Source organism: Panthera tigris, chromosome E2, assembly GCF_018350195.1.
Source record: "Panthera tigris isolate Pti1 chromosome E2, P.tigris_Pti1_mat1.1, whole genome shotgun sequence".
NCBI lineage: Eukaryota > Metazoa > Chordata > Mammalia > Carnivora > Felidae > Panthera > Panthera tigris.
Genome location: NC_056674.1, coordinates 60,065,768 through 60,093,292, shown reverse-complemented (window position 1 = coordinate 60,093,292; position 27,525 = coordinate 60,065,768). Strand labels below are relative to the sequence as shown.

At 67.0% G+C, this 27,525-nt stretch overlaps 1 protein-coding gene across 1 annotated transcript; it reads right to left on the bottom strand.

Annotated features, from left to right (window-relative positions):
- Positions 1–6,129: 6,129 nt before the first annotated feature.
- Positions 6,130–17,543, bottom strand: ZNF469 (zinc finger protein 469). Its single transcript, XM_042969324.1, is given in 2 exon segments — positions 6,130–9,340; positions 9,342–17,543. Coding segments are annotated over 2 exon segments (11,346 nt in total). The 3' UTR covers positions 6,130–6,196.
- Between the last annotated feature and the right edge of the window lie 9,982 nt (positions 17,544–27,525).

The following is a 27,525-nucleotide window of genomic DNA, read 5'->3' as shown; positions in this document are numbered from 1 at the left end:
GAGGGTGTGACCCTGACCCCGTCCTTAATCAGTCGGGTCCTTGGTTTCCTCCTACGTAGGTGGGGGTGGGGGTGTGACCCCTCGGGGCTCCTCTGGCCTTGATCGCACTGTGGGCTGGCTGTCTGTGGCCATGTTCCGTGCCGCCTCCCCACGAGGAGGGCTGCCCCAGGCTGGGCAGCTGCTGGGGGTGGGGAAGGAGCTTCCACGTACCAGGCCCTGCACTGGTTTTCGGGCTATGACCAAGGGAGCCACAGAATGTTCTAGAAACTTAAGGTGGCCCTTGAAGGAGGAAGAGGATGCTCAGGAAAGAGTGACGGGAAAAGGGCTTCCTCAGCTAAGGAAAGAACAGGTGTAGAGGTTGCGGCAAGCTTGGGGCTGGAGCAGACTGGGGGTGCGTCAGGAGGCCAGGCCAGAGGGGGCCCCCTTTCTGTGTTACTGCCTCCCAGTGTCTGCGATTTCACCTCCTTACAGCTCTGAGATGCACCCCGATACAGTGCCATCACCCCACCCTGCTTCGGGCCCCTACCACCCGTCACCACTGCCATCGCTACCCCGCTGGTCCCCACGGCCACCGCTGCCCCCCCTGCAGACTGAAGCCAGCGGGACCTTCCCAGAAGCCATCTGTGATAATCTCAGGTTCTGCCCTTTCCCCGTTCTACCTTCTTTTCTGAACCTCCTTGGTAGGGGTCCAGGTGTCCTGTGGCCCCGGGGCCCTCGCACAAGCTGTTCCTGCTGCCGGGGGCACCCTCCCTCAGGGAAGCCCCTAACCTCTCCCCGACAAGGTGACGCCCTCCTCTCTGTTCCAGCTGGCAGGGCCCGGCCTCTCTTCTGTGGCACCTGGAGCCCCATCGTCTGACACCAGCAGGGACAGGAGTGACACACGGGTCAGCGCACAGCCTGCTCGTGACAGCTTTCTGAAGGAGGGACCGTTAGAATTCCTATTTGCCAGAAGAGTAAACTGAGGCTCAGAGAAGTGAAGCCACTTGCCCGAGGCCGTGCAACAGGTAAGCGGCTGAGCCAGCTTCCTCCCTAGGGAACCCACACACGCTGTTCCAGAGTGGCCGCTGGTGGCTGCGTTGGAGGAAGGGGGACCCAGGCTCCATTTGTGGCCCCTGCCTGGGCCGGGCCTCGCTCCCCCCCCCCCCCCCCCCCCCCCCCGTCCGCCAGAGGTCCTGGAGCTGCCGGCAGCCGGCGGGGCCCACGTTGACATTCATCAACACCAGCTCTGTGAAGGGTTTAATTAACTTCCTGTTGCAATGGGGGGATAATGAGTTTTAAGCACCACGTGACTCTGTAAGGAGGTCAAACGGCTTCGAGGATGTCAAAATAAATTAAGTTAGGAATCGGGAGGCCGCCCGGGGAGGGGCGGGGGAGGGCCGGACGGCGCTGCCTGGGCCACCCTGGGGCAGGCCGCTGCCTCTGTTGCCCGCATCGTGGCAGTGTGGGGGGTGGCTCTGGCCTTGGAAACGGGACCCCGTCTGATCTGCACTGCTCACCCCCTGGGATGTCTGGGGGAGAGAGAGCTGGCCGGGGTCCACGCCAGACGAGGTTCTCCTCCCGGCCTTGGTGGTCGTCTGTGAAACCAGCATCTCCGATGTCCCGGGACACGAAGGCTCTGGTCCGCGGAGGGTCCTCGAGTGCTACTGAGGGCCCCCCTTTCACGCGGCTGCCCAAGTGTGGCCCCCTGACCCGGCCAGGCAGTGCTGGGCGCCGACAGGAGACATTATCTGGATATTTCCCAATCTCCGAGAGTTGGGGTCACGTGGTCATATCATCAGCTAGGAAATGCTCATGTTCTCATCTGCCTCCTTCCTTCCTTTCTCCTTCTCCACTTCTTCCTCCCCTCCCTTCTGCCCTGCACCCTTCCTCCCTCCTTCCCACCCCAAACACGTAGGGAGCCCCTACTTGAGGCACTGCAGGTCTAAGTGTGAACAACACATGCGTGGTTGGAGTCTGGCAGGAGGGCGACCGTGGCCACGCAGGGTCGGCTACCACGGTCCACGGATGGTGGACAAAGAGGAAGTGTTATCAGGGTAAAGGGCTGAGGGAGGGGAGGGGGCAGCCGGAGGATGGCTGTGGGGAGAGGGTCCAGGCAGAGCCCGGGAGCCCCGGCTGCGTCCAGCAGGCCACAGTCCTGAGCCCTCGGAGGGAGCCTCCGAATGTTGGGGCCGGAGAAGCTTTTGGTGATTATTGTGCCCATTTGGTGGCCAGGAGAGCCGAGGTCTGGAGGGGATGGCGGCAAACCTGAGGTTTCCTGCTCCAGCCAGAGCCCTGCTGCCCCCTGGTGCTCACCCCACGTGGCAGAGCTCACTGCCCTCTTCCCCGGGGCCCCGAAACGGGGTGCAGCTTGTTCAAGCCTGGCCAAACCCCGGGCCTCGGGAAGTCCCGTCCTGCCCCCCTTCCTGCCTGGGGGCTCCAGGGAGGAGGCCAGTGGCCTTGAGCTGCTGCCCACAGGCCACACTGTGTGGTCAGTGAGGGAGGCACTGCCCTGTGGGAAAGGGGTCGTGGCCTTGGGTGCCCAGGCTCAGAGTGGCCAGGAAGGAGAGAGAGCCCAGAGGGATTACCATCCCACAGCAGCAGGCCCTGGGGCCTACTGCCTACACACTGCACTGGGTGGGGAGATGGGGGCCGGAGGGATGCGGCCTCGGGGCTGGACCTCCACAGCCCACACGAGCACAATCGCGGGTGACAAGGCAGGGCCCAGGGGCCCCCAAGTCCCATCCCGTATGGGGGTGCCTCAGGAGCCCCAGCGCTGGTGAGCACCCCAGGGTATGAGGACTCAACTCTTCCCTGGTGGCTGTTTGCTCCTCTGAGACTGTCTCCGTGGGTCCCTCTTAACCCGGGGTCTTTCCACTGTGTGCGCGTGGCCGTCTATACTTTCCCGGGGGATGGGACTCTCTCAAGCATCTGCGGCCCCGGGAGCTTAGGAAAGCCCACGTTAAATAATATTGTCTGGGGGTTCCCCTGAGCGGATGTGCCGTGGGAAGCCTGGCCCTTTACGGGGGTCGGGGCCGGCATGCCTGCTCCTACCTCCTGCTTCCCTCCCTCCGGCCGTCCACGTGTTTGCCTGCCCCGTCCCACACCTGCACCCCTCACCCGGCCCCAGGAACCAGCAGTCCTGCCCTGTCCCTGGGCTGGTGGGGCTGAGGGGTCGGTGGGGTCAGGCTTTGGGCCCAGGGCAGAATGCAACTGAACAATGCAGCCACTTATGTGAGCTTGCTGCTGACACGGGCTCTCCCAACCGCCCACCCTGCCTGCCTTGGGGCGGCTCCCGGAGGGACCCTGAGGTCACGGGGTGAGCAGGCACGCTGGTTTCCCAGAAGGGACGAGCCAGGCCCTCGGGGCCCAGGGCTGAAGTGGCCACTTCCCCGGGGCCTCAGGGAGCTGTGGCCCCTGAGCGGGGCCTGTGCAGGGGCTGCTCCCGCCCCAACCCTCTCCTGTGCTTGTGCGGCCCACTCCCAGGGCTCCCACAGCGCTTCGGGGAGCCTGCCCAGAGGCGTCTTGAAGGGCAGGCCCCCCACACTGGACGCAGCTGGTCGGGGTGAGGTGGGAGGAGCTGTGCAGTAAATGTGTGTCTCTGAGCCCCTCAGCGACTGCAGGGCGCTTTTTTTTGCGGGAGGAGGGCTGGCGGCTCATCCCCTCCCCCCCCCCCCCCCCCCCCCCCCCCGCCGCCGCCAGCGGCCCAGCTGGGCCGATGCTGCCACCTGCTGGCCAGCCGGCGGCGTGCGCATCTGACTCGGAATCGGGGTTGGGGCCTGTGCTGGGGCCTACGATTTCCCTCCGGGTTCCCAGCGAGCCGGCCGCTCCTGGTCCCCGGCTGTCCCAGGTGTGAGGAGTTGAACAGGGGCCCCAGGGGTCTGGATCCCCCAATCACCAGATGGCCGTTCTCAAACATAACTCAGACTCACTCCACCCCAACCCCGTGCCCCCTTGTGTCCCCCACCTGAGGCCCTGCTACAGAGATCCCCAAGGAGACCAAAGCCCCCGACTCATGACAGAATCTGTCTAGAGGCCCCCAAAGCAGGGGCTGCATGTGGCTCATTTCCCAGCACACAGTAGGCGTGTAAATGTGAGGGGCCCCTTCCCTGAGACCCTAGAGACAGCCTGCCCAGGGCTGAGGGTGCACGGACGGGAGGGGCTTGTCCTGAGGGGGAGCCCCTGGGAAGAGTGCTCCTGGCCGAGGAAGGTGAACGTGGGTGGGTGGGGGCCCCCGTGGGCTTGGGCAGAAGCGCGGAGACCCCACTTACGGCCTCATGTGTGGGCCTCCCTCCCTGAGGCTCCCCCTCCTCTCCCTGCACACACTGTTGGGTGCTGCTCTGAGTGCCTCCTCGCGCCCCAGCCCAGACGGCCATCGGGGGCAGGACGAGGACGGGTGCTTGACTCTGGACGGCCCGGCCTGCTCTCCGGGCACTTGTCCTGGACACTGGGGTCTTTGACGGTTGTCCTCGGGACATGGTGGGCCCCGGGGTCTGAGTCTGCGGTGGGCTGGTGTCTCCGGCTTTGACCCTTTGTACTACCTTTGCTACCTTCCCGGGTCCCCTAAACTGAGCTGTGCTAATTACTTCCCGACACTTTATCTCTCCTGCTCTGATCCCCGAGGCCCCCAGCAGTGAAGCTTCGGAAATGCTGTTAAATGCCATGTTAACAAGCCGGAGAAGCTGGTGGGATCGCTGAGCTGTGTGTGTGTGTGTGGGGGGGGGGGGGGGGGGCGGCTCTGCAGGGCCACACAATCCTGGTGACAGGACAGAAGTGGCAGCTAAAGCCACCGAGGCAGGGGCTGGCGGGAGGACAGACAGCACAGCCAGAGGCTTTCCGTGAAAACAGTGAGGATATATTTAACAGCATGAGTGCAGAGGTCTGCACAGTACAACCTCAGAGTTGCCGTGTTATTCGTCAGCACTAAAGGCATTCTGAGTGGCACACAGCACCTTCTAGAAAGGCAATGTGGGCCCAATTTGGTCTCTTTCAAAATATCAAAATAAAAACTTTGACACACATTGCACCCCAGGTAAAAAAGGAAAAACAGAACGCAAACCACGAACCTCAGAGATGCCCAAGAACAGAAGGAGGCCTCTCCTGCCCTCCTGCCCCCTTTGAAGACACGATTCCATAAACACGACATGCGCGCCGACCCCTGGGTCCTGTCAGTGCATGAGACGCCTCCCTGACCGGGCAGCGACACCACACCCCGGCCCTGAGCGTCCCACCCGGCTGCTCTCCGACCGTGACCGTGGGGCTGGAGCCTGCCGGCGGCCTGGGGAGCCAGTGAAATACTTGTTGGGGCCGCTGGTGCTGGTGGGCCTTGGTGCAGTGCCCTGTGCCCCCCCCCCCGCCCCCCGCCAGCCGGTGTCCCCGCCCATTCCCCCAGGTGAAACACACCAAGGAAGCCTGAATTCACATTACGACATGAAATAGCACCAGAAATTCAGAGTAACATTGCTGATACTTGCAGCGGAGAGCTCCTTGTGGGAGGAAGGCTCTAGAAAGGGCAGGCGCAGAGGCAGGGCGTTTGGGGAGGGAGAGCCGGCGGGAACTGGCTGGTGAGCAGCTTTCTCCACCTTCCAGATGGGAACCCAGTCCCCAGGGGTCAAGGCGCAGTGGAGACAGTGGCCAGCACCACTCTGTGGTCAGAGAAACCTGGCGTGCTCCGGCAGCCTGCTGGCTCACGAACAGCTCTCCCAGGGGGGAGAGCCCTGCCCTGGAATGTGGCTTCTAAGCATTTCCAGCAACAGCAGCAACGAGACTGAGGGGAGCCACCTGACCGAGGCTGCCTCAGCTCACTTCCCTGCTGGATGGCATGCGGGAGGACCCCGTGAACACCTTCCGACAAAGCGTCTGTGGCGTGCTGTGCCTTGACAGTGGGACACACAGGACAGGGCACTGCTTTCTCTTCAAGTTCTTGGTGCCGAGAAAAGAGCGGTGTGGTCTCAAAGGGGCTGCAGCTGGCCCGGCCCTCACGCTCACCTTCTACCTAGAAAGGGACTGCTGTTCCCCCCCCCACCCCCCCCCCCACCCCCAGGCCCTGCTCAGAGCATCACATTCTCAGCCCTCTGAGCATCTGCATAAGTCAGGTGGATTAACACGTGGCCACCCACCCAACACCCTTCGGGCACTGAGGCTTGTCAGCATACACGGGAGCCCCCACTTGCTGGGTTGTTCCAAGCCCTGCTGCCAGGTACTCACTCGTGTCTATAAATTACTCTGGAGGGTCTTTCTTTAGAGGGATCTTGAAGCTGGTTAGTCTCTGCCCAAAGAGCTGGCTGAGGAGGTCATTCTGGGACTCAGCGGTCCGGCAGGCACGGGGGTTGGCAGGTTCAGCACCGTGGACAGCTCTGTCCCTCTTGGGGGGCCTGTGCAGGGGTCTCCCCTGGGCACAGGCCTTGCCCTGCCCCTCCTTGGGGCGCCTGCAGTCCCCGTGGGTGTGGCCGGGCCCCGCCTGCCGCTGTTGCTCTGAGGGCTGGGGTGGCATCGTGCCCTTCTGGCTACCGGGCCTGGCCTTGGTGGGGAGCACGCGGCTGGGTGTCGCCTGCTTCCGGGGGGCCCGGGGGGGCTTGTCAGGGACCAAGTGGGCTCTCCCCAGGCTCCTCACACTTTCACTCCTGGCTGGCCCTGGGGCCCGGCCCTTCCTCTTCTTCTCACTGACCGTCCCATCCTCCCTGGGGCCCAGGCTCCCCCGGGGCCCCTGGTCACCGGCCTCCTTTGGCCCCTTGGGAGAGCCCTTGGCTGGGGCTCGAGGGGGATGCTTGTCTGGGGCGGGGCCCTGGCCTGGGCAGTTGGGCTTGGCTGGGGTGGTGGCTGTCTCACTCTGGAGCTGCCCGCTGGCCGGCTGGGGCCGGCTGCCCCCTGCCGTCTTGGTGCTGTGCCGTGGGCTCCCCACTCCCTGGGAGCTGGGGCTCGGCTTGGCTTTGGCGGCGGTGGGCTTCGGCCTGTCCTCAGTGCCATGGGCTAGCTCTCGGGCTGTCGGACTGGCCACAGCCTTCTTTGGTTGCCCCGGGAACCTGGGAGCTTTGCTGGGGTTGGGCAAAACCGATCTGTCCTTTGACAAACTCCGGCAGCCCAAAGCCTTGATGGCACTGCCTTTGTGGGAGGGGCTCCCTGGACCTGCCTCAGGCAGCATGGGGCTTGTGGGCACCTGCTTCTCCTTTGGGAGCAGGGAGGGGGCTTGCGGGCCGTCTTCAGGGGCACATTTGCCGGAGGCCCCGGGGGCCCTGCCTCTCCCTGAGAATGGGCCGGCAGCCCTCTTTTCCTCTCCATCTTGGCCTCTGGCCCCTGGCCGGGGCAAAGACCCCCCCAGAGGGAGAGCCTGCTGGAGAAGAGGCCCGGGGCCGCCTGGAGAAGCCTCATCCTCGGAGCTCTCCGCGGCTCCGTCCGGCTTGTGGCCATCTTTGCCCTCTGCGGAGGCGGCCGGGAAAGGGGACAGGGCCGGGGGCAGGAGCTCCCGGAGGTCAGAGGGCAGATCGCCCCCTGTGACCCGGTGGCCCACAGGGTCTACAGGCCTCTCTGGGGTCCTGGGCTGCCCCCTGGTGGTGCCAGGAGCCGCCTCCGGGCAGGGCTGCGGCAGGGCTGGGAGCGACCCCTCGCTCCGGGTGGGGCGGCTGCCCCAGGACAGAGGCCTGTCGGCGCCGCCGGGCCCCGGAGGGCTGCTGGGCGGGGCCACCTTGCGCCGTTTGCTGGGCAGGGCGCCCTCGCGCGCCGGGGCCTTCTGCGTGGGGGCGCCGGGTCTCCGCACGCCGCGGAACGTAAAGGGCTGCTGCCCCCTCCGTAGGTGTTTGTCCATGTGCCGGTCGAACTGCTCCTTCTTGGCGAAGGTGTAGTTGCAGGAGCTGCAGACGAAGGACCGCTTGCTGATGTGCGTGACGTCGGCGCAGAGCTCGCAGGCGTAGAGCGGCGTGTGCTGCAGCTCGGGCTCCTCCCTCGCCCCGTGCGCCCCGGCCAGGTGCGCGCGCAGCTCGCGGGGCTCGGCGTAGACCCGCGGGCACTGGGGGCACAGGTAGACGCGCTGAGGGCTGTGCACCGCCAGGTGGCGCTGCAGCTTGAAGGGCTTGGGGAAGCGCTTCCCGCAGTGGTGGCAGTCTCGGGAGGGGTCTTTGCAGCCCTCGTGCACGTGCACGGACACGGCGCGGAGGAGGGGCTCGCTGTGGGGGCAGGGGGCAGGGGACAGGCTGGGGGACGTCTCGGCGGAGCCGCTCAGAGGGCCGCGGTCCGCCAAAGCCCCGGCTGGGGCCGCGGTGCCATCTTGGTCGGAATGGCTGGCGGGAACCTTGGGTTTCGCCCTCTCCCTCCGGAATTCTTTCCCCGCCCCGGTCGGCTGCCCCGACGCCCCCGCGGGGTCGCCCCGTGCCTTGCCAACGGAGCGCTTGCCCCCGCCGGGCCCGGACGCCTGTCCCATGATGCTGCCCGGGAAGCGGGTGACGGTGCCGTCCCCCTCCCAGTCCCCCAGAGACCTCCGCGCCTGCCCCTTGCGGGCGAACCGCAGGGCGTGCTCCCGCAGGTGCTCGTTGTACATCCAGACGTCGGCGACCTCCCTCAGGCACATGCCGCAGGCCCAGCGCCCCGCCTTGCCCTGCACGTGCTTCTCCTGCAGGTGCTGGCGCAGCAGGTCCCGCGAGCGGAACCTGCGCTCCACGCACATGTAGCAGGTGGGCGGCGGCGAGGGGCTGTGGGCCAGCTTGTGCAGGTCCAGCCCGCCCAGGCCGCGGAAGCGCTGGAAACACACCTTGCACTTGTAGGACGCCCTCCTGGCCTTGGCGTGCCGCTCCCTGCCTGGCGCCCCTCCTGCCGCAGCCGCACCCTCCGCCCTTTTGCTCTGCGGCCCCCGGGAGCCCGAGAAGCTGGTGCCGGGGTCGCCCGCGGGGTCTTCACGGGGCCCCAGGAAGCACAGATCTTGCACCTCCAGTTTGGCGCTGAGCATCTCAAGATCCAGGGCGTTCCCGGGAAGCTCGCCGTCATAGTGTTCTCGCTCCAGGTCCGGGGGCTCCGGGCTCGCGCCGCCTAGAGAAGAGGCCATCTCTTCGGCGGGGCCCCGCAGCTCCAGGTCTCGCCAAGCCGCTGGGACCATGTGCAGCTCGGGAATGTTCTCGGATGGGTGGTCCTCGGCGCGGCCGCGGGGCACGCCCTCCGCCAGGTCCGCCTCGGGGTCAGGCTCCAGGGCCCACAGGCTGGGGCTGGGGGCCCAGGGGTCAATGCCAGGCACCTTGCTGCTCAGGAAGCCCTCCAGGAGGAAGGACTCCGGCAGACCCGTGGCCTCGTCACCCCACGGGTCCTCGTGTGACAGGCAGAGCGAGCCCGAGTCGCTGAGGTCTGTGGGCGGGTGGGAGGAGGCCAGCGGGACGCCACCCCCCCGCCTCGCCGCGGGGCTCCAGTGCCGGCGGGGTCTTTGGCTGTCTACAACGCTTCCCGTAGACGTGGGGGTTCTTCTTCCGAGTCAGGCGGCCGCCCAGAGGGAAGAGCCGAGAAAAGGAGGCCTCGTCATCAAACACGCTCAGAGGGTCCCCGAGGCCGGGGCTGGGGGCTGCAGGGGCAGCGCCCTCATGTTCCTGGAGCCTGGCCTGCGCTTTCGGGTTGAGCAAGGGGCCCTGGGGGCAGCTGCTGCTGGTGCCATCGGCAGGGGTACAGGTCTCAGGACGGCCTGGGGGACCCGAGGGGGGCTCACGCCCCTCCCCAACGCCTTGCCTCGCCCCGCCCTCAGCTGCTCTGCTGTCCCCTGTGGGCTCAGACGTGGCTGCCCACGATGACTCTTTGTAGAGATCTGACGTCCTGGTCTCCCTGGGTCCCCAGCACCCCCTTGCCAAGGCCGTCCTCTGTCCCCCCGACCCGTTCCCAGGAGGCCCCCCCTCCATCCCCCCTGGGCGGGCCATGCAATCCTGGGGTGACTTCCGTGCTGGCGTCTCCTCCTCTGTGCCCTCCACGCTCTCCATCACCCGGGGCCAGGGGGCGTCGGTGTCAGGTTCTTGGCTGCCCGGAAGCCCCGGGGAACTGGCAACGGCAGCGGATGGGTCCCAGCAGAATTTGTCTGTAATGACACCAGGAGAGACTGAAGGACCACTCCCCTCCCGGAACCTTCTTGCTCTGGGCTTCCTCGCCTTTTCCTGTGATGTCTTCTCTGGCTTGCTGGGGACGTCCGTGGGCACTCTGCCCCGCCTTTGGCCTCCCCCTTTCTCTGTCTGCTTGGGACAGGGTTCGTCCTTTACCGGCCGGTCCTGTTTCCTGGGCTCTGTAGGCCTCACGTGCACTCCTGGTTCGTCCAGGCCTGGGGGGTGTGGTTCCCGGCTAGGGGTGCAGCCTGGTGCTCCCAGAACGCTGAACCCCTCCCCGCCAGGTCCCTGGGACATCTGGGGACCCGATGCCTCTGCATAAGCCTCGGCACCCTGGTCAGGAGGCGGCCCGAGAACGTGGCTGGGGCCGCTCAGTGCCTGCCTCAGTTTCTCCTTCCCAGGTGCCCTGCGGCTTTTCTTCCCGGGGGGCTGGCATGCCTGGGGCTGGGGAGCAGGTGGGGCCGGGGGGGCCGGCTGGGAGGCAGCAGCCCTGCGCGGCCCGTGCTTCCTGGCTCTGTGGCGGCTCAGGCCTGGCCCGGAGCGGAAGGAGGCTGCACACACTTCACAGGTCACGGGCCGCTTGCCGGGGGCTCGGTCCTTCCAGTGGCCATTTTCTGTGGACACAGGCTTCTTTTTAAAGCCACGAGGCTTCGGTCTGGTGCCCTGGGGGCTGAGGGGGTCCCTCCGGGGTGTACGGTGAACATTTTTGAGGCTCTGGGGGGAGCTGGGTCTGGAGTCACTGGCTGTGCAGCCGGGAGATGGGATTCTGTCCTGGTGGAGCTCTGTGGAGGGGCGGGTCGCTGGGGGCCCCCCACTGCCAGCTCCAGATGCCGTCACAGCAGAGCAGCTGGCCCCCGCCTCGCCTTCCTGGCAGGCACAGGAATCTGGCCCAGTGGCCCCCCATGTGGAATGGTCAGCGGGCAGAGAGGTGACACCCTGGCCTTCGCTGTTGCCTGGGGGTTCCAAGGAGGGGGGTCCCGTGGGCATCCCATTGGGGCTGGTGTGGGGTGTGGCCCGCCTGCAGGGGCAGTCCGACCAGTCATCTGGGGCGGGAATGTCGGGAAGGGCAGTGACTTTCATGGTCACTCTCGGGGACATGGCCCTCACTGGGGGAGGAGGGGTGGCCGAGGCAGGAGATCTCCTTGGCTTCTCTTTTCTGGAATCCTCTAGAGGTCCTGACGTGCTGCCTTCAGGGTGGTCCTCCCCCTGGGCGGGAGTGAAGATACCGATGAAGCCAGGCTGGCCCAAGGGAGGGTCTTCTGGGGGACTCTGGTCCCCCAGGAGGGGCTGGTGAGCCAGCCTTTCCTTGAAGCCACAGGGGCTTGTCCTCAAAGATGGGGGCACTGCTGGTGCTCGCCCGGCCCCAGCATCTGTGGCGGCTGGGGTGCAGGCTGTCCTTCGTGGAGGTGCCCCGGCAGGAGAAGAGGCTGGTGGGGGCCGCAGGCTGGGGGGATCCCTGCAGGATGGACGTGCCAGGAGCAGCCCCCTCTGCTTACCTGAAGGCGGGTCTTTCTGGGGCAGGTGTTCTGGGCCAGAGGGCATGGGGGTGGCTGCGGGAGTGGGCAAGGGCAACTGGTCCCCTACGGGGGGTGCTGGGCTGGCTGCCTCCTCTGAGGTCCTGGCCCCCGGCCCAGTTTGGGCGTGGGCTGCTACCAAAGACTCTGCATCAGAGGAGGCGGGGCTTGGGGTGGCCCATGCCTCTTTTCCAAGGCCCAAGACCCCCCCATTTCCCTGGAGCTGTCCCCCTAGCTGGTCTGCGCCCCTGGCCGGCCTGGCCAGGGCAGCTACAGGATTGGCGTTGACTGTGGAGAGGTTGTCCGGCCCCACCAGGCTCCCCCGGTTATCTGGCTGCAGTCCGCTTGTTCTGCCTTGGCCCTCGGGCTTCTCAGCCTGGCCGAGTGAGTCCGGATGTCCATCAGCCTCGGGCCCCAACTGACATCCGGCCACCGCAGGGATGGCTGCCGTCGGTACCTCCCCTGGGACGTCCTGGGTGGGGCTGCAGGCCATGTTCCCCCCCTGCACACTGTCCCCTTCCAGATCTGAGGGGTCACTGCACTGAGGGCTCTGGGTGTCAGTGGGTGGGGGCCCCTGTGAGCCCAGGGCATCCTCCTCCTTCCCAGCTGCTCTGGCCACCAGGAGCTGGAGTTGACGCAGGGGGCTTGTGGCTGGGTCCTGGGGCCTCCTGCCAGGGCTGGTGTTGGGCACACAGGCAGGACTTGGGGAGGCCCCCACGGGTACGAACTCCTCGTTAGCCTTAAGGCCTGGGTCCCCCACCCCAGGGAGGGGGAGGCCTGCTCCTTCTGGCCAGCCTGCTCTGCTTCCAGAGTATCCCTTGGGAGCGTCTCTGTGACTGTCACCACAGGATGGGGTGGCGCCCCAAAATGCTTCCAGCTTGGGGGGCTCTAGGCAGGGCCCTTGCACCTGTGTGCAGGGAAGGCACAGCAGGGTTTCGCTCTGGTGCATCCCGGTGGCCCCGTTATTTTTGGGAAGAAAAGGCTCACAGTTCGGGCTGTGCTTTGCTAAGCTCCTCCCGTCCAGTGGAGGTTTGAATGGCCCTCTAGAGCCGGACAGAGAGACTTCCGGGTGGAGCCCACAGTCCCCTTCTGCCGTTGGGGGGCCTGTGTCGGAGACTCTGGCTCTCTGCACTGCTTGGAAGCTGTGGTCGGCCCCACTGAGGCTCACAGGAGCCCCGGATGCCACGTCCGCACGCGCAGCAGGGGAAAGGGCGGCTTCTCCCGTGCGGGACGAGGGCCACTCCTCACGCCCGATCCTTAGCATCCTTTCCGCGGCGGCCGCTGCTGCTCCTGCCCCTTCTGGGCCTGCACTCGATTCCCCAAGACCGGTGAGCTCGGCCTCGGGCTTGGAGAAGGTGTCCCTGGAGGGCGAGGCGGCCCGGTGGGAGGGCAGAGGGGCCCCGGTGCCCGCGTGCGTCCTGCCCGAGTGCCCAGCCGCACACAGCAGCTCGGGGGTCTCGTGTGCGCCTTTACTCTGCAGCTGACTTTCCAGCTCGGCGACCAGTCTTTTGATTTCAAGTTCGTCTTCAGACAGGTTGCCCATAAAAGTGACGCCACATTCGCTGATCTTGCCGGGCAGAGGCGGGGGGCTGGCAGCCTCTGTCCCTTCACCGGGGCACTTCCTGCTGAATGCCTTCTCCCCCAAGAGGTCAGGAAGGTGACCCATATGGCTGGCCAGCACGGGGGTCTCCTCCAGCAGGGACCAGCCCTTGTCGGGCAGAAACGGGGAGTATGGCGGCTCTAACTGGGGTTTCCTTGGTGGAGGGGTGGCACACACCAGGGAGGGGCGTGTGTGTCCGCTTCCGGACAGGCTGCTGTAGATTGGCGGCTCAAATCTGTCCACAGGCAGCCCCGAGAAGAGGGGTGTGGACTCCAAGGTCAACGGCGGCGAATCGGCCCTGCCAGGGCCCACTCGGATCGTGTAGGTTGGATTCCTGGGTGGTTCTGGCTCGAGGGAACCGGTGTCCACAGCCTCCTGAGGAAGGTGCATGTCGCCGGCAGGCAGAGCGCCTGAAGCTAAGGGCTTGGAGTACAGGTCTTCTTGGAAACAGCCAGGCAGGTCTTTGGGCCCAAGGAACAATTTGCCGGGGGGGCTGCCGTAGGGCTGGGGTCTCTTTTTGGCAAATGGAACCCCCACGGAGTCTCCGTTAAAAGGAGCGGAGTCGCAGCCAAGATCGGGGGTCTTCAAAAACAGGACTCCAGGTTCAAGGTAGGTGGGGTCGGTGGTGTTAGCGACAGGCACCAGCAGTGGTCCCGGGGGGTAGGCAGGGGGGTCCTCTCTGTCCCGGGAGACGGGCGGCTCCGTGCACCGGGCAGTGCCCGGCAGACCGCCCGCACCTGCTGCTGGCGAGCTCCCACGGCACGCCCGGGCGTCCTCTCTGCCGGGTTCCGGCCGCTCTGGGGCTGGGGGGCGGGGGCTTCCTCCCGCACAGGGGGCTGGAGACGAGCTTGCAACCTCCCCGGGACCTTTCGTGGCGTCCGGGGGCAGCCTCTCGGCGGTTTCAGGGCTCTTGGCGTCTTGGGGGATGTCCGGCGCTGGACGGGTCTCCTCTGGGGCCTTGGTGCCGGCAGGAGACTGCAGTAGGTGCCCAGGGCCTCCCTGCTCGGGGCCTGGGCTCCGGCAGCCCCTGTCCTTTGCGGCTTCCTGCCTCGCCACCTTCCTGGGTTTCTGCCGCCCTGGATCCTCCTTGGGGCCCGGGGTCCCAGCCACCTCCCTGTGCCTGGCGCCTCGGCGCCACCGCCGACAGCCGTGGCGGGGCCGGCCTCTGAAGCGGGAGCCCGACGGCCGCGAGCCGTCCTCCTCCTCGGACTCCGAGGCGCACGCGAGCTCTTGGGGCCCGACGTGGGCGCTGCTGGGTGCCGGCCCCGAGGACGCCGGGGGACAGTGCCCGCCCTGCCCCTGCCCCCTGGGGTGCTTGTTCTTCTGCAGGACGATCTTGTGGATGAGCTCCTTGCTCCAGGTACCGCCCCGCAGCCGCCTCCTCCTGCAGTCCTTCCCCGGGGAGCGCCGGAGGCGCTGGGAGCTCCTGGTCTCCACGGGCAGGGCCTGTCTGGCAGGATGGCCCTGGCTCTCCGCGGCCTGGGTTCTGAGGTCCCGGAGGCGGGGCAGGGACGGTTCGGCCCCGTGGCCTCTCCTCCTCGGCCTCGGGCGGGTGGCTCTGGGGCCCTTGCGGCTCTTGGTGGTGCCTGATGTGTCCAGCTCTTTCTGGAACAACTTAAACCGCTTCCCTCTCCGGTGCCGGCCGGCCGGGCCAGCTCCATCTGTGTCCGAAGGCGCTGGGCCCAGGGAGCGGGTTTGGGGCCTGCTGCGGGCCGGGTGGCTCCCGTTGCCTGGCCGGGGGCCCGGGGGCTCCGGTGGGGCGGCCCCGGCTGGGAGCGGGGTCTGGGCTTTACTCTCTGGCGTCGTCCCCACCCTGGTCCTGGGGGGGTGCCCAGCCCCGGGACCTCTGGGGCCAGAAGGCTCCTCGTCAGCAAAGACGTCGATGAAGCTGCTGTCGATCTCGGGGTTGTCCGACTGGTATCCCAGGCCGTTGAGTGCCTCGGTGATGAGGCTGTCCAGCTTGGCATCGTCCTCTGGGTCCAGGCCCACCGCAGGGAGCGGGAAGGGGGCGGCGGCCAGGCCGGGCAGGAAACTGGTCCTCAGGGGGTCATCTTTGCTGTCGGCCCGGACGTCCCCGCTGGCTAGGAAGGGGGCCGTCTTGGTGTGGCCGAGCAGGCCGGGGCTCCCGCTGGCTGGGGCTCTGGGGGTGGCGGGGGGCCCTGGGGGCTGCTGGTGGCCGTCCTTGGCCCTGGCCAGCAGCACGCTGCAGAACTGCCGGTGCCCCAGGAAGGCGGCCAGGCTGCCGTAGTTCTGGTCACACTGCCTGCAGGTGAGCAGGACGTCCAGCTGGTCCAGGCTGGCGCTGCTGAGGGGGAAGTGGTGGGCGGGGTAGGGGGGTGGCTCCCGGGGGAAGCCCTCCAGCCCCCCGCCGCCCCCCTCGGGGCCTGCGCCGGGGAACGGAGCCTCCTCCAGGCATTTGAAGGAGCCCTCGGCCCCCAGCCCCTCTGTGGGGAAGGGGAAGGCTCGGAGGGGCTCCGGCTGGTAGTGAATGGGGACGGTGTGGGGGCTGCTGGTCTCCTGGGCACGAGGGGGCGGGTGGAAGAAGGTGGGGGGCCCGAGCGGGCCCGGGAGCTGGCTCTCCTCCGGGCTGGGGTTGGCCGGGCTGCTGGGCAGTGGGGACAGCGACGAACAGGAACTGCTGCTGGCCGTGTTGGTGGCAGGCGAGGGCAGCGGGGACTGGCAGGGAGAGGCGCCCACCGCCCTGGGAGGGGGCAGGCCGGGCGTCGTGCGGGCTGAGGCCTGGGCCTGGGCCACCCCGAAGAACAGGGGCTGGGCTCCGGGCTCCTTCAGCCCATTGTAGGCGAACAGTCCGGGGGAGCCGCCACCGTGCCGGCTCGGGCTGTTTCTCAGGACTGCCAAGTTCTCCCCCGGCCCGGGCGTCTTGCCCGCAGCGGCGCCCAGGGCTCCCTGGCCGCCCCCCTGCCACTCCGGGGCCCCTGGGGGGAAAGGCAGCCGGCTCAGCACCTCCACTCGGTGGGGGCTGGGCCCGGCGGTTGGGAGCACCTGGGGCCAGGGCAGAGGGGGACTCTGGGGGAGGCCGAGGCGCTGGCCTAGGCTGGGCTGGCCTTCAAAGAATGCATTCCTGGCCGAGGCCGGGGGACCCAGGGGAGGTGCGGGGTAAGGGGCTGCAGCAGGGTCCCACAGCTGGGGCAGTCTGGTGGGCAGTGGCCCCGGGGCGGCCAGCTCCGCGTCCAGAGACCCTGGGCTGGAGCTCACTCCGCCGGCTCCGGGGCTCCCGTAGGCCTGCCCGGGAAAGTGCCTCTGTGGCAAAGAGTTTGGTGGCCCCCTGGGGCTCCCCAGCCCCTCGTGGGCCGAAGGCGGTCTCTCAGGGAGCGCTTTGGTCAGGCTCTTGTGCAAACTGTCCGGAAAGGTGGCTGTGCTCTCCGAGAAGGGGCCGGGGGCCGGGTGAGCAGCACCAGGTTGTGAGGGAGCACAGCCGAGGTCACCGGGGGCGTCGAGGCCGGGCTGGCCCGGGTAGCAGGGAGGGGGTTGGGGAGCGGGCTGGGTGGGCAGGGGGTAGGCCTTGCCCGTGCCCACTGCCTCCTCCGGCCACGCCCCCCGGGGCTGACGGAAGACGAACGCTAGAGCGCTCTCTGCGAACTCGGGCCCGGACGTGCCCTCGGGGAAGGGTTTTGGGCCGGCCCCACGCAGAGCCGGGAAGGGGTACTGGAAGGAGGCCACCCCGGGGCCGTCCCCTTCAGGAAAAGGCTCTGGCTTGGCAGAAGGGACCCCGAATCTAGCACCTGGGAAGCTGTTGTCGACAGTGGGAGGCCAGGCGTCCGCCCCGCCGGCCGGGAGCTCCGAGTAGGAGGCTGGCCTGTGGGGGCTGGTGCCGCTGCCCGGGGGGGCCCTGAGGGGAGGGGGCCCGGAGGTGGCGTTCGGTGAGGTATAGTTGGTGGAGGTAAAGCTGGAGGGGGTCTCCTGGAAGCACCTTTGGGAACTCAGCTCTTTTGTAGCAGCTGGGGCCTCCGCCTCTGGGGCCCCGGGGTCCTTGCCCAGCGGGCCCTCGGGAGTCTGGTCCGGGGTGGGTCTGGCCCGTGAGCCGGAGATGGTCCCCGTGTAGAGCTGCTGGGGGCTGCCGTCCGCCCTGCTGGCCTGTGCGCGGCTCCTCCCTGGAGGGGCCCGGGGGCCGCCGCCCTCCCCCGGGAGGCTGCCCAGGGACGGGGCTCTCGGGAGTGGGGCCTTGGGCTCCACCTCCCTGGCCTGCCACTTCTGGGTCTCTGGAGGCTCCCCAGCCTGGGCCCCGCAGCCTGTGGCCTTGGCGGTCCTGCTGGCTGGGACACCGTCCTCACCGGGGGGCCGGGAGGGGCCCTCCGTGCCACCGGCCACCGGGCAGGGCTGCAGGTCTCGGGTCATGGCTGCGGGCGGTGCTCTGCGGGGCTGCTCCCCCGGCATGGCCCCTCCGTCTGGGCACTGGGAGGACGTGGCGGTCCGAGGGGGGCCCTGGAGAAGACTGCTCTCATGGTCCTGAACGGGCCCTGCAAAGACAGCGCAGGGTGAGGGGGGGGCTTGGGGGCTCCGTGGAGGCTGTGGCAGCTGGGTGGGGGGACCCCGGCAGCTGCACAGAAACCCTTGCCCTCGGTGGGGGGGGCTCCACTCCAACGGCCCCTTCACAGGTGAGGGAACGGGTCCCCGCCAGACTGAGAGAGGGCCCCCTTTGTGGGGGAGAGGGTCTGTGAAGACCCTGGCAGCAGCGGGGGTGATGAGCACCCAGAGGCCTGAGATGAACCCAGCTGGGGCCAGGGGAGAGCCCAGGGAGGAGCGGGGGGTCACCCTCGCCTGCCCGGGGAGGGGCCTCGCAGCAGGAGCAGAGCGGCAGGAGACAGGAGGTGAGGCCCTGCTGGCCCAGGACAGCCTCAAGCCTCGTGCTCTGGGGACTCGCTGGTCTGTGTCCCGAGGGAGGGGCCCGCGTCCAGGCTCCTCCCCGGGACTACCCCACCAAGGAGGGGGTGTTGTGCCTGCCTGGTCTCCCGGGTGGGCGTGGCTCCCGCGCGACACGTAGAGGGCCGCGCCCACACCCCATCCCCGGCTGGGCAAGCCCCTCCGCCTCCCTGCACCGGCCGGCTGGTGCTGCTGCAGAGACGACACGGGTCGCTGCCCACACGCTGAACAGGCCCCTGGAGGAATGTGTGCTGTTGATGTGGCCTGCCTGTCTGATTCTGCGGATCCTGGGCCCCGGGGGCAGGGAGCTGGACACTCAGCCCGGCCCAGGCCTCGCACACAGAGGCACTCCTGGCTGGGGAAGGTCGGCCTCCACACCCTTGACCTTGCAGGGATGGTTACCGGTGCCTCCCTCACCGGGCCGCCCACAGGCTCCAGGGTCTACGTGAGCTGGCACACGGGGGGCTCTCCCCGGCACCTGCACTTCCCTGGTCTCAGTGTCCCCCACTCCCCGCCCGCCCCCCGCCCCGTGCATGGGCTTCTGCGCTGCTGCCCCCGGGGCACCGCCTGAAGCCAGATGAGAACTGGGCTCGGTTGGTCCCTCCAGGCTGCAGCAGTACCTGGGGGCAGTGTTACCTGGGGATCCTGTGTGGGTTTTTAAGGGGCAGTGGAAGCCGCTGGCCCCCACAGCCCCACCTACCCTCGGGGGGCGCCACAGCCTCTGGGTACACTTGTGAGTCTGGACGTCAGCATCGCCCAGGTCTGCTCTGAGGGCTCCCTGTCGGGGCCTCTGGGGAGGTAGGTGGAATTATTACTCAAGATTCCACCATCCCCGTGGAGGGACCGTCCCCGACTGTCCCAGCCTGTCCCTCTGCCAGCAGGCTTGGCCGCATGGCTCGACGTGGTTGCTAGACGTGAGCAGCAGTGACTCTGTCCTGTCTCTGTGAGGGCTGAGGTCACGAGCTGTGGCCGGCTCCTTGGCCATCTTGTGGCCTCAAAGGGAGCCTTCCAGAGGGGGTGGCATTGGCTCCGGTGGCCTAGATGGCCAGCCTCGGGGCACCAGGATGGAGAGGGCACCCGGGAGAGGGACTGTGGGCACAGGCAGGTGCAGTGCAGCTTGGGGACCCTCGGAAGGGCTTCTGTGTCCTGGGAACAGACTGGGGGAGCTGGGTCAGGTCCCAGAGGACAGCGTGGCCCCTGCGGGCCGTGAAGAGGGGCCTGCGAGTGAGATGGCAGGGCTGCGGCCAGGAGCTCGAGCGAGGGCGGTCCTGCCTCCCCGTGCACCCTGCCCCAGGCCAGCGCACCCCTTCAGGTGCCCCCTTGCCGTCGCCTACAGGGACGCCCGATAACCAGAGCCTGTCTGCCATTTCCAGTGTGGCGACTCAGTGTGAGTCGGGCGGCACTGAACCCGCTGGGGGCTGGTGTCTGCCCCCACTAAGAGCGAAGAGGACTCTGGCCTGTTGGACCCCCCCCCCCTGAACTTCGCAGGCAGCCTAAGGAGGCAGGGGCCAGGACCACCCAGACCCAGGCGGGGCATAGATGGGCAAGGGCCCCCGACCTCTCCATGGCTTCCAGAACTTTCCGGCAGGTTGCAGGTCAGGCCGGAGCGGCGTCAGACGCCACGAAGGCCCCACAGATCCGGGCTCCAAGCTGTGCCCAGTGGGTGGGGTGAGCGGGCAGTGGGGGGTTGGGGCCAGTGGCCCTGGCCCAGATCCCCTGCCCCATGGTGACATGTCGTCCGGCCTTGGGCTCTTGACCTGTGACCTGGGAATAATACCGGCACCGGTGCATTTTCCTGCTCAAAACCGTGACTGCCCCATCACTGGCTCGAGGGAGACGCCGTGAGGAGATCACAGAAGGAGGGCCCTGGCGTGCTGGGTGCCGCGGAGGATGTCAGCACCCAGACAGACCTGCTGTCTGCACCCCTCCCGGGCCCGGGGCTGCGGTTCGAGGCCGTGGGCCAGCCCCTGACAGCAGGCTCCAGGAGCAAGTGTCCCGGGGAGGCAGCTGGCCGCCCCAGTGACCGCAGCGCGGGGGGGCTGGAGGGAGACGCCGGGTGTGGGGGGTGGGCCGGGGCCGGGGACAGGGCATTTCCGGCTGCCTCTGGGACAGCCTCCAGCTGTCCTCAGCTACATACCTGGGGAGTGGGGCCCTCAGCTGGGTCGCCGCACAGGTCAATTTCCTGAGGAATGAGGATTTCTTGGCTGCGAGAGAAGGGAAAGAGGGTCAGAATCCGTGCGGCGCTTGGCTGGGGCCGAGAGCCCCCGGAGGAGCCGGCTGCAGGGAGCCGCTCCAGGTAGGGGCCCCCCGGTGCCGCAGGGCGTCAGGAAGCTGCCCCGGGGCCCGCAGGGAGATGGGGTGAGCTTGAGGGGGCCGGTCGGCCCGGGCCGGGGGTCCCTGCAGCGCTGGGGGGGGGGGCGGGGAGTCGACTGCTTTCCCTACAGGTGGGATGATTATTTTACATTTCTTTCCGTTAGGAAACGTGTGCGTAGCTGACGCGTTCGTGTGGCTCCCAAACCCCAGGCAACGTGAGAAGCCTCTCGTCCTACCCTGACCCCACGGACCCTCCGTCCCGGTCCTGCTGGGGCAGCACTTGGGGCAGATTCTGGTGTTTCTTTCCAGAGTTTCTTGATGTAAATACCAGCCACTATGGGTAAGTGTCCACATCTCCCTCCCTCCTTCAACACGAGATAGTCGGCCACCCTCACTGTTCCCTGCCTTCCTTCTGGCATTTCAAAGCGTCTCTTGGAGACCATCCCCAGGACTCCACAAAGAGATTCCTGTCTGTCTGTCTGCCGGCTCATCTCTCCACCACACTCGGCTACGGAACATTCCGCAGGATGGACGGACGGCCTCCACAAATAGCAGGGTGACACGGACACTTGCAGGTGAGGCCCGCAGGGTACTAAGAAGAGATGGGGGGGGTGTGCAAAGGGCAAGTGCATTTGTGATTTGGAGAGGGACTGTCAAGCCAGTCCCCATGGTGGTTACAGAATTTGGCCACAGATGCTTTGAGTTCCCTCCCTCCAAGCGGTGGAGCCCAACTCGCTCCCCGTCTACACGGGCTGGACTTGGTGGCTCCCTAATGGGCAGGATATGGGGGTAGGGAGGGTGTTTGGCTTTAGAAAAGGTCACACGAGGCACTGTGGCTTCTGCCTGCTCTGCCAGTCACCCACTTGGGGGCCACTGGCCGCCATGTTGCAGGAACTCAGGAGCCCTGTGGGCAGGCCCACGAGCGAGGCACCGAGGCCTCCCGTCTGCGGCCGCGGGAACAGCCACCCTGGTGGTGGTTCCTCCAGCCTCGGTCGGGCCTCCAGATGAGCCGGCAGCCCCTGCTGACCTTCGGGGCCACCAGCCGGGGAGGCCCCGAGCCAGGCCGCCCGGCTGAGATGCGCCCACATGCCTGACCCCCAGAGGCTGTGACAGTTCCCCGGACGCTGTGACAGGTGACAGACTTTTTTCCTTTCAGCTGCCATTTGTCACACAGTAGCGGACAACTCATCTCCCTGCCTGCGAGTCTTGAATTCCTCCCAAGATCCCAGGCTTTGATCGGAGCCCTGCGCCCACGCAGGGGTGCGCCCTTCCCCAGGGGCGGGCAGGCTGAGGCCCGCTGACTCCACCCGGAGCTCCCGCTATGCCTTCCCGCTACGCCTACGTGAATCACCACGAGCTGATTCACGGCTCCGCCTTGCGGAGTTCAGCGGGAAAGTCAACGGGTAACTACCGATGGGGAAACTGAGGCTCAGAAGGTGGTGGGACCTGTCCGTCATGCAGTGAGGCATGGGGTTGAGAAGCAGGCCTGCTTGAGATCGTGCTCCCGAGCTGGACACAGTGGCTGTGTCCCGTGGCCCAGCCACCCCTTCCCACCCCTGGGGATGCGGAGCCTGTGGGCAGAGCTCAGCCACCCCATCACCCTGTTTGCTTGGTCCCGGGAAGGTGGCTGTCTGCAGGACCCCAGGACACTCTATGCCCACTGCACCTCCAGGGGCTGGAGGACCCGTCTCCGGGGCTTAGACTGTGGGGTGGGGGCGGGGGCGGGGCAGCGTGTGCCCAGGGTCTCGGGTTCCCGGCCCTGCCCAGGCTCTTGGCAAAGCCCCCAGTGCGCATCGGTGTGGGTTTCAGAGGGCCTGGGGCCCCTTTGAAGTCGGGAGATCCAATCCCTCGGATCCCAGGCCACCCCAGGGAACCCCCAGGAGTGTGGGTAACTCCCTTCCCCTCAGAAACACTACCTGGCCGTTCTCGCCCTGGGTAACTCAAGACTGTGGTCGTGCTGGCTGGCTCTGGCCGGGGTGTGGGACAGCAGCTCCTGGTGAGAGGTGGTCCCGCCACAGGCCTGGACCCCTACCCTCCCGGTGCCCCCCATGATCCCTCGACCCCTGCACGGCGTCTGGCCTCTGCTCCTCCTCCTTCCCCTCCCCTTTCAACCTGCCCTGTTTCGCTGTGGCCTCTCTGGTCCTGAGAATCCCCGCCTGGGAGGCCCCCTACTTCTCTCCCTTCTTCCTGATTCCCACCCACTTTCAGGGAGACAGCGCAGGATGGGGTCCGCCCGAGCCTGTACTTTAGGGACTGTCAGAGTCCTGACCTCCAGGGGTCGTTGTGGAGGAGCGAAGGGAGCAGCGCGCCCAGACCTTTCGAGCAGACCAGCACACGGCAAGCACCTGCTGGGTGTTTGCTCTTCCCGGGTCCTCCTGTCCACCTCTTCCCAGAAGCCCTCCTGGTGGCGTGTATCTCCCCCGTGAGATATGGCAGTTACTGATGACCCCCTCAGCTGTCAGGGCGGGACGTGTGCTCCCACACTGGCCCCTCTGCTCGCGGGATGCATGCGGGAGGGACTGTGCCCCCGACCTCCACGTGTGACCCTGGGCCTCCTGGCCTGTTTCGCCAGCTGTACACGCCCACCCCCCTCCATCTTCCATGACTGGTGACACGACACCCGGGGTCCTGAGCCGGCAGCGAGGCTCCGCCCCTTTCCCTGTGGCCCAGACATCAGTGGATTCAGCTTCTTGGAGAAAGACGGGAGACACCTGAAGAGACACGGGAGAGATGCATCTGTCCTTTTGTCCCCTCGTCCTGGCTGTCAGGGGCAGCGCGGTGGCACGGGGGTGGGGGTGGGGGGTTGGGAGTGATGAGGGGGAGGGTGGGGCCGTGCCCTAGGGTGGGCCCCAAGCCCGGCCCCCACCCTGAACGTTCCAGAACCAACGCGGGTGGCGCCCCGCGAGGGGGCAGCCACGGTTTCAGGGGCTGCTAGCTTTCCTTCCGGCTCTTGTCCTCCCCACGGAGCCCCGGGGCGCATGAGACGCTGGCCCTGCTCCTTCCCTCACGTGGTCTCCCCGGCCGCCCTACCAGTCGGTCTCCTCCCCTTACAGAGGGGAAACTGAGGCACAAGAGGGGAGCGGGTGAGGCGGGCAGGCGCGGGTGTGACATGTGCGGCAATAGTGGCAAGGGCAAGCGGCAGGAGCCGGGTCTCGTGAGGGCGGCGACACCCACGGCCAAGCGTGGCCGGGCCTGGGGATCGGGGCTCCAGGCTGGGAGGCCCCTCTGACTGCGGGTTCCCTGCTCTGCGCCTGGCTGCCCGGCCCGGCCTCTGGCCACCGGCCCTGCCTCCCCGGGTGCGCAGCACTCCTGGCCTGTGGCCTGGCCCCCTCCTCTGTCCTGCCCCGCTGGGGCGTGCTGGGCGGGGCCAGGGGTTGCTGGGCGGGGCCAGAGGAGCAGGTGCCAGCTCTGCTGGGCGGGGCTTGCGGCCCTAGGTCCTCCCCTAGGAGCGCGGCCGGGCAAAGGGAGAGGAGCACAGCCCTGCCTGCGCCCACCAGCCCCCCCCCCCCCCCCACGTGCAAAGGCCCCTTCTGGCCAGACACTACCGCCCCAGCGCCCTCCATGGCCACGGCGCCCCCCACGCCCTTGGTGCGCCCCCACGCCCATCCCAGCCCCCTTCCCCGCCCCCCGAGCAGCCAGGCGCGCCTCGAGGCCCGGGGGCAGCTCAGTAGGGCCGCCACAAGCCATACAGGGGCTTCCGGTCACCACCCGGGCTCTGGGCGCCGCAGTGTGGCTCCTTGTGACATTCCTTCTACAAATGCTCTCTTTTCCTTTTCCTTCAAACGCCGCCGCTTCGCTTAAAAAACTATCTGTTACCCGAGCGCTCAGATAAACCCGTGCAGGTGGAATTATATCTGCGATATGGCCCGAGGGTACGTTTAAGAATACTGCGCCAATTATCAGCTGCATTTATCTTAATTACTTTGGGGAAAGTGGAGGCAGGCGTTGCGAGGGGCCGGGAAGCTGTTTGTCTGCCCTTATCGGGTGCATATTTGAGATCCTTTAACAGGAAGGAGATAAGAGGAGCTCGTGGGGAGAAGATGATGTCTTCGAAAATGACAGGGAGGGGGCTGGTGGGGACTCCTGCTTAAGGACAGGCCCGTCTCCCCCGTCCCTTTGTTCTGCACAGACCCTCGCTGGGGTGTGGAAACACTCCTGGAGGCAGCTCTCCACTTCCCAGACTGCAGGGGTCAGCGGCCGCAGGCCAGACCGAGTCGCCCTCCCCCACCCCCAGCCGCCTGGAGGAGACAGCACACACCGGCCTCCGGCCAGGGCAGCGGACCTGATCCCCAGCGACGTGGGCGCTGGGGGTCCCAAGCAGGGGCTGGCAGGGTCCGACCGACGCGTCACAGGGTTGTGCCGGCCAGACAGGAGGAGACGTAGCCGGCTGTCGTGTCCAGCCCTGCCCCAGGGGACGCTCCCTGAGCCTGAGCGGCCTGGTCTGGCACATCCCGATGGTCCGTGCGGTCTGGAACACGCTTGCCGGCCCAGCTGACCGCCTGGCGTTAGGAAAGCCAGCAGAAATCAAAGGCGGGAGTCCTGGCCCGGTCACCACCCCTGCTGGGGGGCTGTTCCCAGTGTGTGCACTGATTGGTGCCCTCCGGAACCCTGGGCACCAGCAGCCCGGGGCGGCACAGGCCTGGCTCTCTAGGGACCTCGGAGCCCTCCCCTGCAGGACGGGAGTGGCCACACCATCCCACACAGGCTGAGCGGGGAAGTGCCACGAAGGGAGGTCGGGGAATCGAAAGCAAGGGAGCTGCGAAGTCCTTTGGAGGACCCCAACATGCTGGGGACCCAGGCGGGAAACTCAGTGTGGCTCCTGTGCCCTCATGCTCCCAGCTCTGGGTTCAGGGGACACTGCACCGCCTGGATCTTCCTGCCCCGCCGCCCTCTGCCCTCACCCCCCGCCCTCCCTGGCCCCTACTTGCCCTTTGCCAGCCTCCGCATCGCGGCACGTCGGGGAGCCCCTGCCTCGGTGCCCGCGTGGCCAATCCCTTCCCTTCTCTCCTCCCCGGGGTCTAGCTCCATTGCCGACTCCTCCAGGAATCCTCCCCGACCACCGAGCTAGCACGGCCACCGTCCGAGATCACTCTCTGGCCCTCTGGGGTTACTGCGGCACTGCCCCCACCTCCGCCGCAGGCAGCACGAGGGAGGGCCCGGCTGCCCTGCCCGGCCACGCTGGCTCAGGCCCCACTCTCCACTGCTTCCTGCCCAGGGTCCAGCACAGGCTGGAGGGAGAGGACCCGGCTGTGCCCAGCCCTGCTGCTAACCTCCCTGGGAGCCTCGGGCAAGCTCTGCAGTCCTCGGCTCATCCCTCTGTGAGATGGGCCAGATACCCCTCTCTGCACACACACGCCCACACCTGTGCACACTCACAAGCATGTACACACATACAGGTTTATGCAAACATGCACACACGAACCCATGCACACACACGTACCCATATGCCCTCACCGAGGCTGTGGAGGGGCCGCAGGCTCTTAGACCCTGGACCCTGTTTCTCTGGGAGGGGCTGGCAGGCAGGAGGGGCCGCGCTGGGCGGGGGGGGGGGCGGCATCCGGGGCCTCTCCATCTCTGCCTTGGCACCTGAGTGCAGGAATGCCTGGTGGCAAGGCCAACACTCAGTGTCGGGAGCGTGTCCTACACTCTAAACGTGAACGCTGTGCCAAGCTCAGCCCCAGCACAGGCTGGCTGCCCCCGACCTATTCCTGGGGCAGTTCCCTGGCTAGAGGGACTAGGGACCTTTTGGGGCCCTCCCTGTCAGGGTCTGACATGCAGGGGTCACAGTGGGACTCAGCGGCCCCAGGAAACTCCCAGCCAAGTTGGGGGTGAATGAAGCAAGTGCCCACTGTCCCAAAGCGCAGAGGCAGCTCGGCCGGGGCGGGCTGGGCAGGAGGTGGAGGGCGGTGGGTTTTTGGACATGCTAATGGCCAGCGTCAGAACTCCAGGGATCCAGGGGACCCACTTCTAAAACTAAAGCGGGCAAGGCGTCTTCAGATTGGCCTGGTGAGCAACTTGGACACGGAATTCTAGAACAAGGATGTTTGGGGGCACCTAGGTTAGTGTGCTCACTTCACAAATGGGAGCTGCAGCTCAGAGAGGGTGCTGGCTTGCTCAAGGCCACACAGCAGCAGAGCCTGGGCTCCGGGAGCCAAGGGCTTCGAGCTCCGGGCAAGGGCAGCACTCCAGCGATGCTTGAGGCAGCTGTGGGCGGGAGCAGGGAGCTGGGAGCTGGGGTCTCCACCCCCGGCCCTCCAGAGAAGGGAAGAGACACTGCTCTGAGTGCCGGTCTGGAGCAGCTGGTCTGGAGAAGGACTGGGGCCACCCAGCTTGATAAGCGTCATCCCCGCCGGCCAGGCGGGGAATAGCGAGCGGCGAGAGTGACGTGGGGAGGGACCTGGGAGGTGTAGGTGGCCGGCCTCGTCCTGGCGCCCCCAGTCCCCAGGGTGGACCCTGCCCCCAATATGCTTGCAGACCTGAGGTCTCCTTGGGCCCTGCTGGAGCGGACAGCCCCTCTCAGAGACCTGGCCCTCTGTCCTTCTCAAGACCCCCCGTCACGGCATCGGCCGGCCTCGGTCCCCTGGGCTCAGGGTCCCACTGGGAAAGCCCCTGAGGCTTCAAGGCTTCCCATGGCTCTGATTTCTGGGGAAGGACTCCCATCATCCCTCCCCCCAGACGTCCCATTACCACGTGACCATTCGCGATCAAAATCAGTTATTTGTCATTACTTTCACCGCCCAGCACGAAGCCCTGAGTACACTCTGTCAGGACAGGGGTGGCCCTGTCCGCAGGGGCTCTGTCAGCCGCCCTCCACGCCCTCAGGGAGGGAGGTCTCCAGACCTTTGCCGCCAAGGCTGGGCGGGGGGCCAGTGCCTGGAGGCAGAATCTGGGGCTCACCTAGATCCCCTGGCGCTGCGGCCCAGGGCTTGCTTCAGGAAACTTGCAAGCTGTCACCCTGTGACCCTGACCGTGGCACGTGTCGGCGCAGAGGTCAGGTCCCGGCAACAGGGAGGGCAGAGCCAGCCACGGACCCTGGAACGATGGCTGGGCCCGGGTTGGGCTCCTGCTACTCCAGACCTTGGGATGATGTGCCCGGGGCCAGTCTTCCCTGCCTCCGGGCGGCCTGGGGAAGCAGCTTTAGACCCATTTCCCAGGTAAGGAAGCCGAGAAGTGAGTTGGCAGA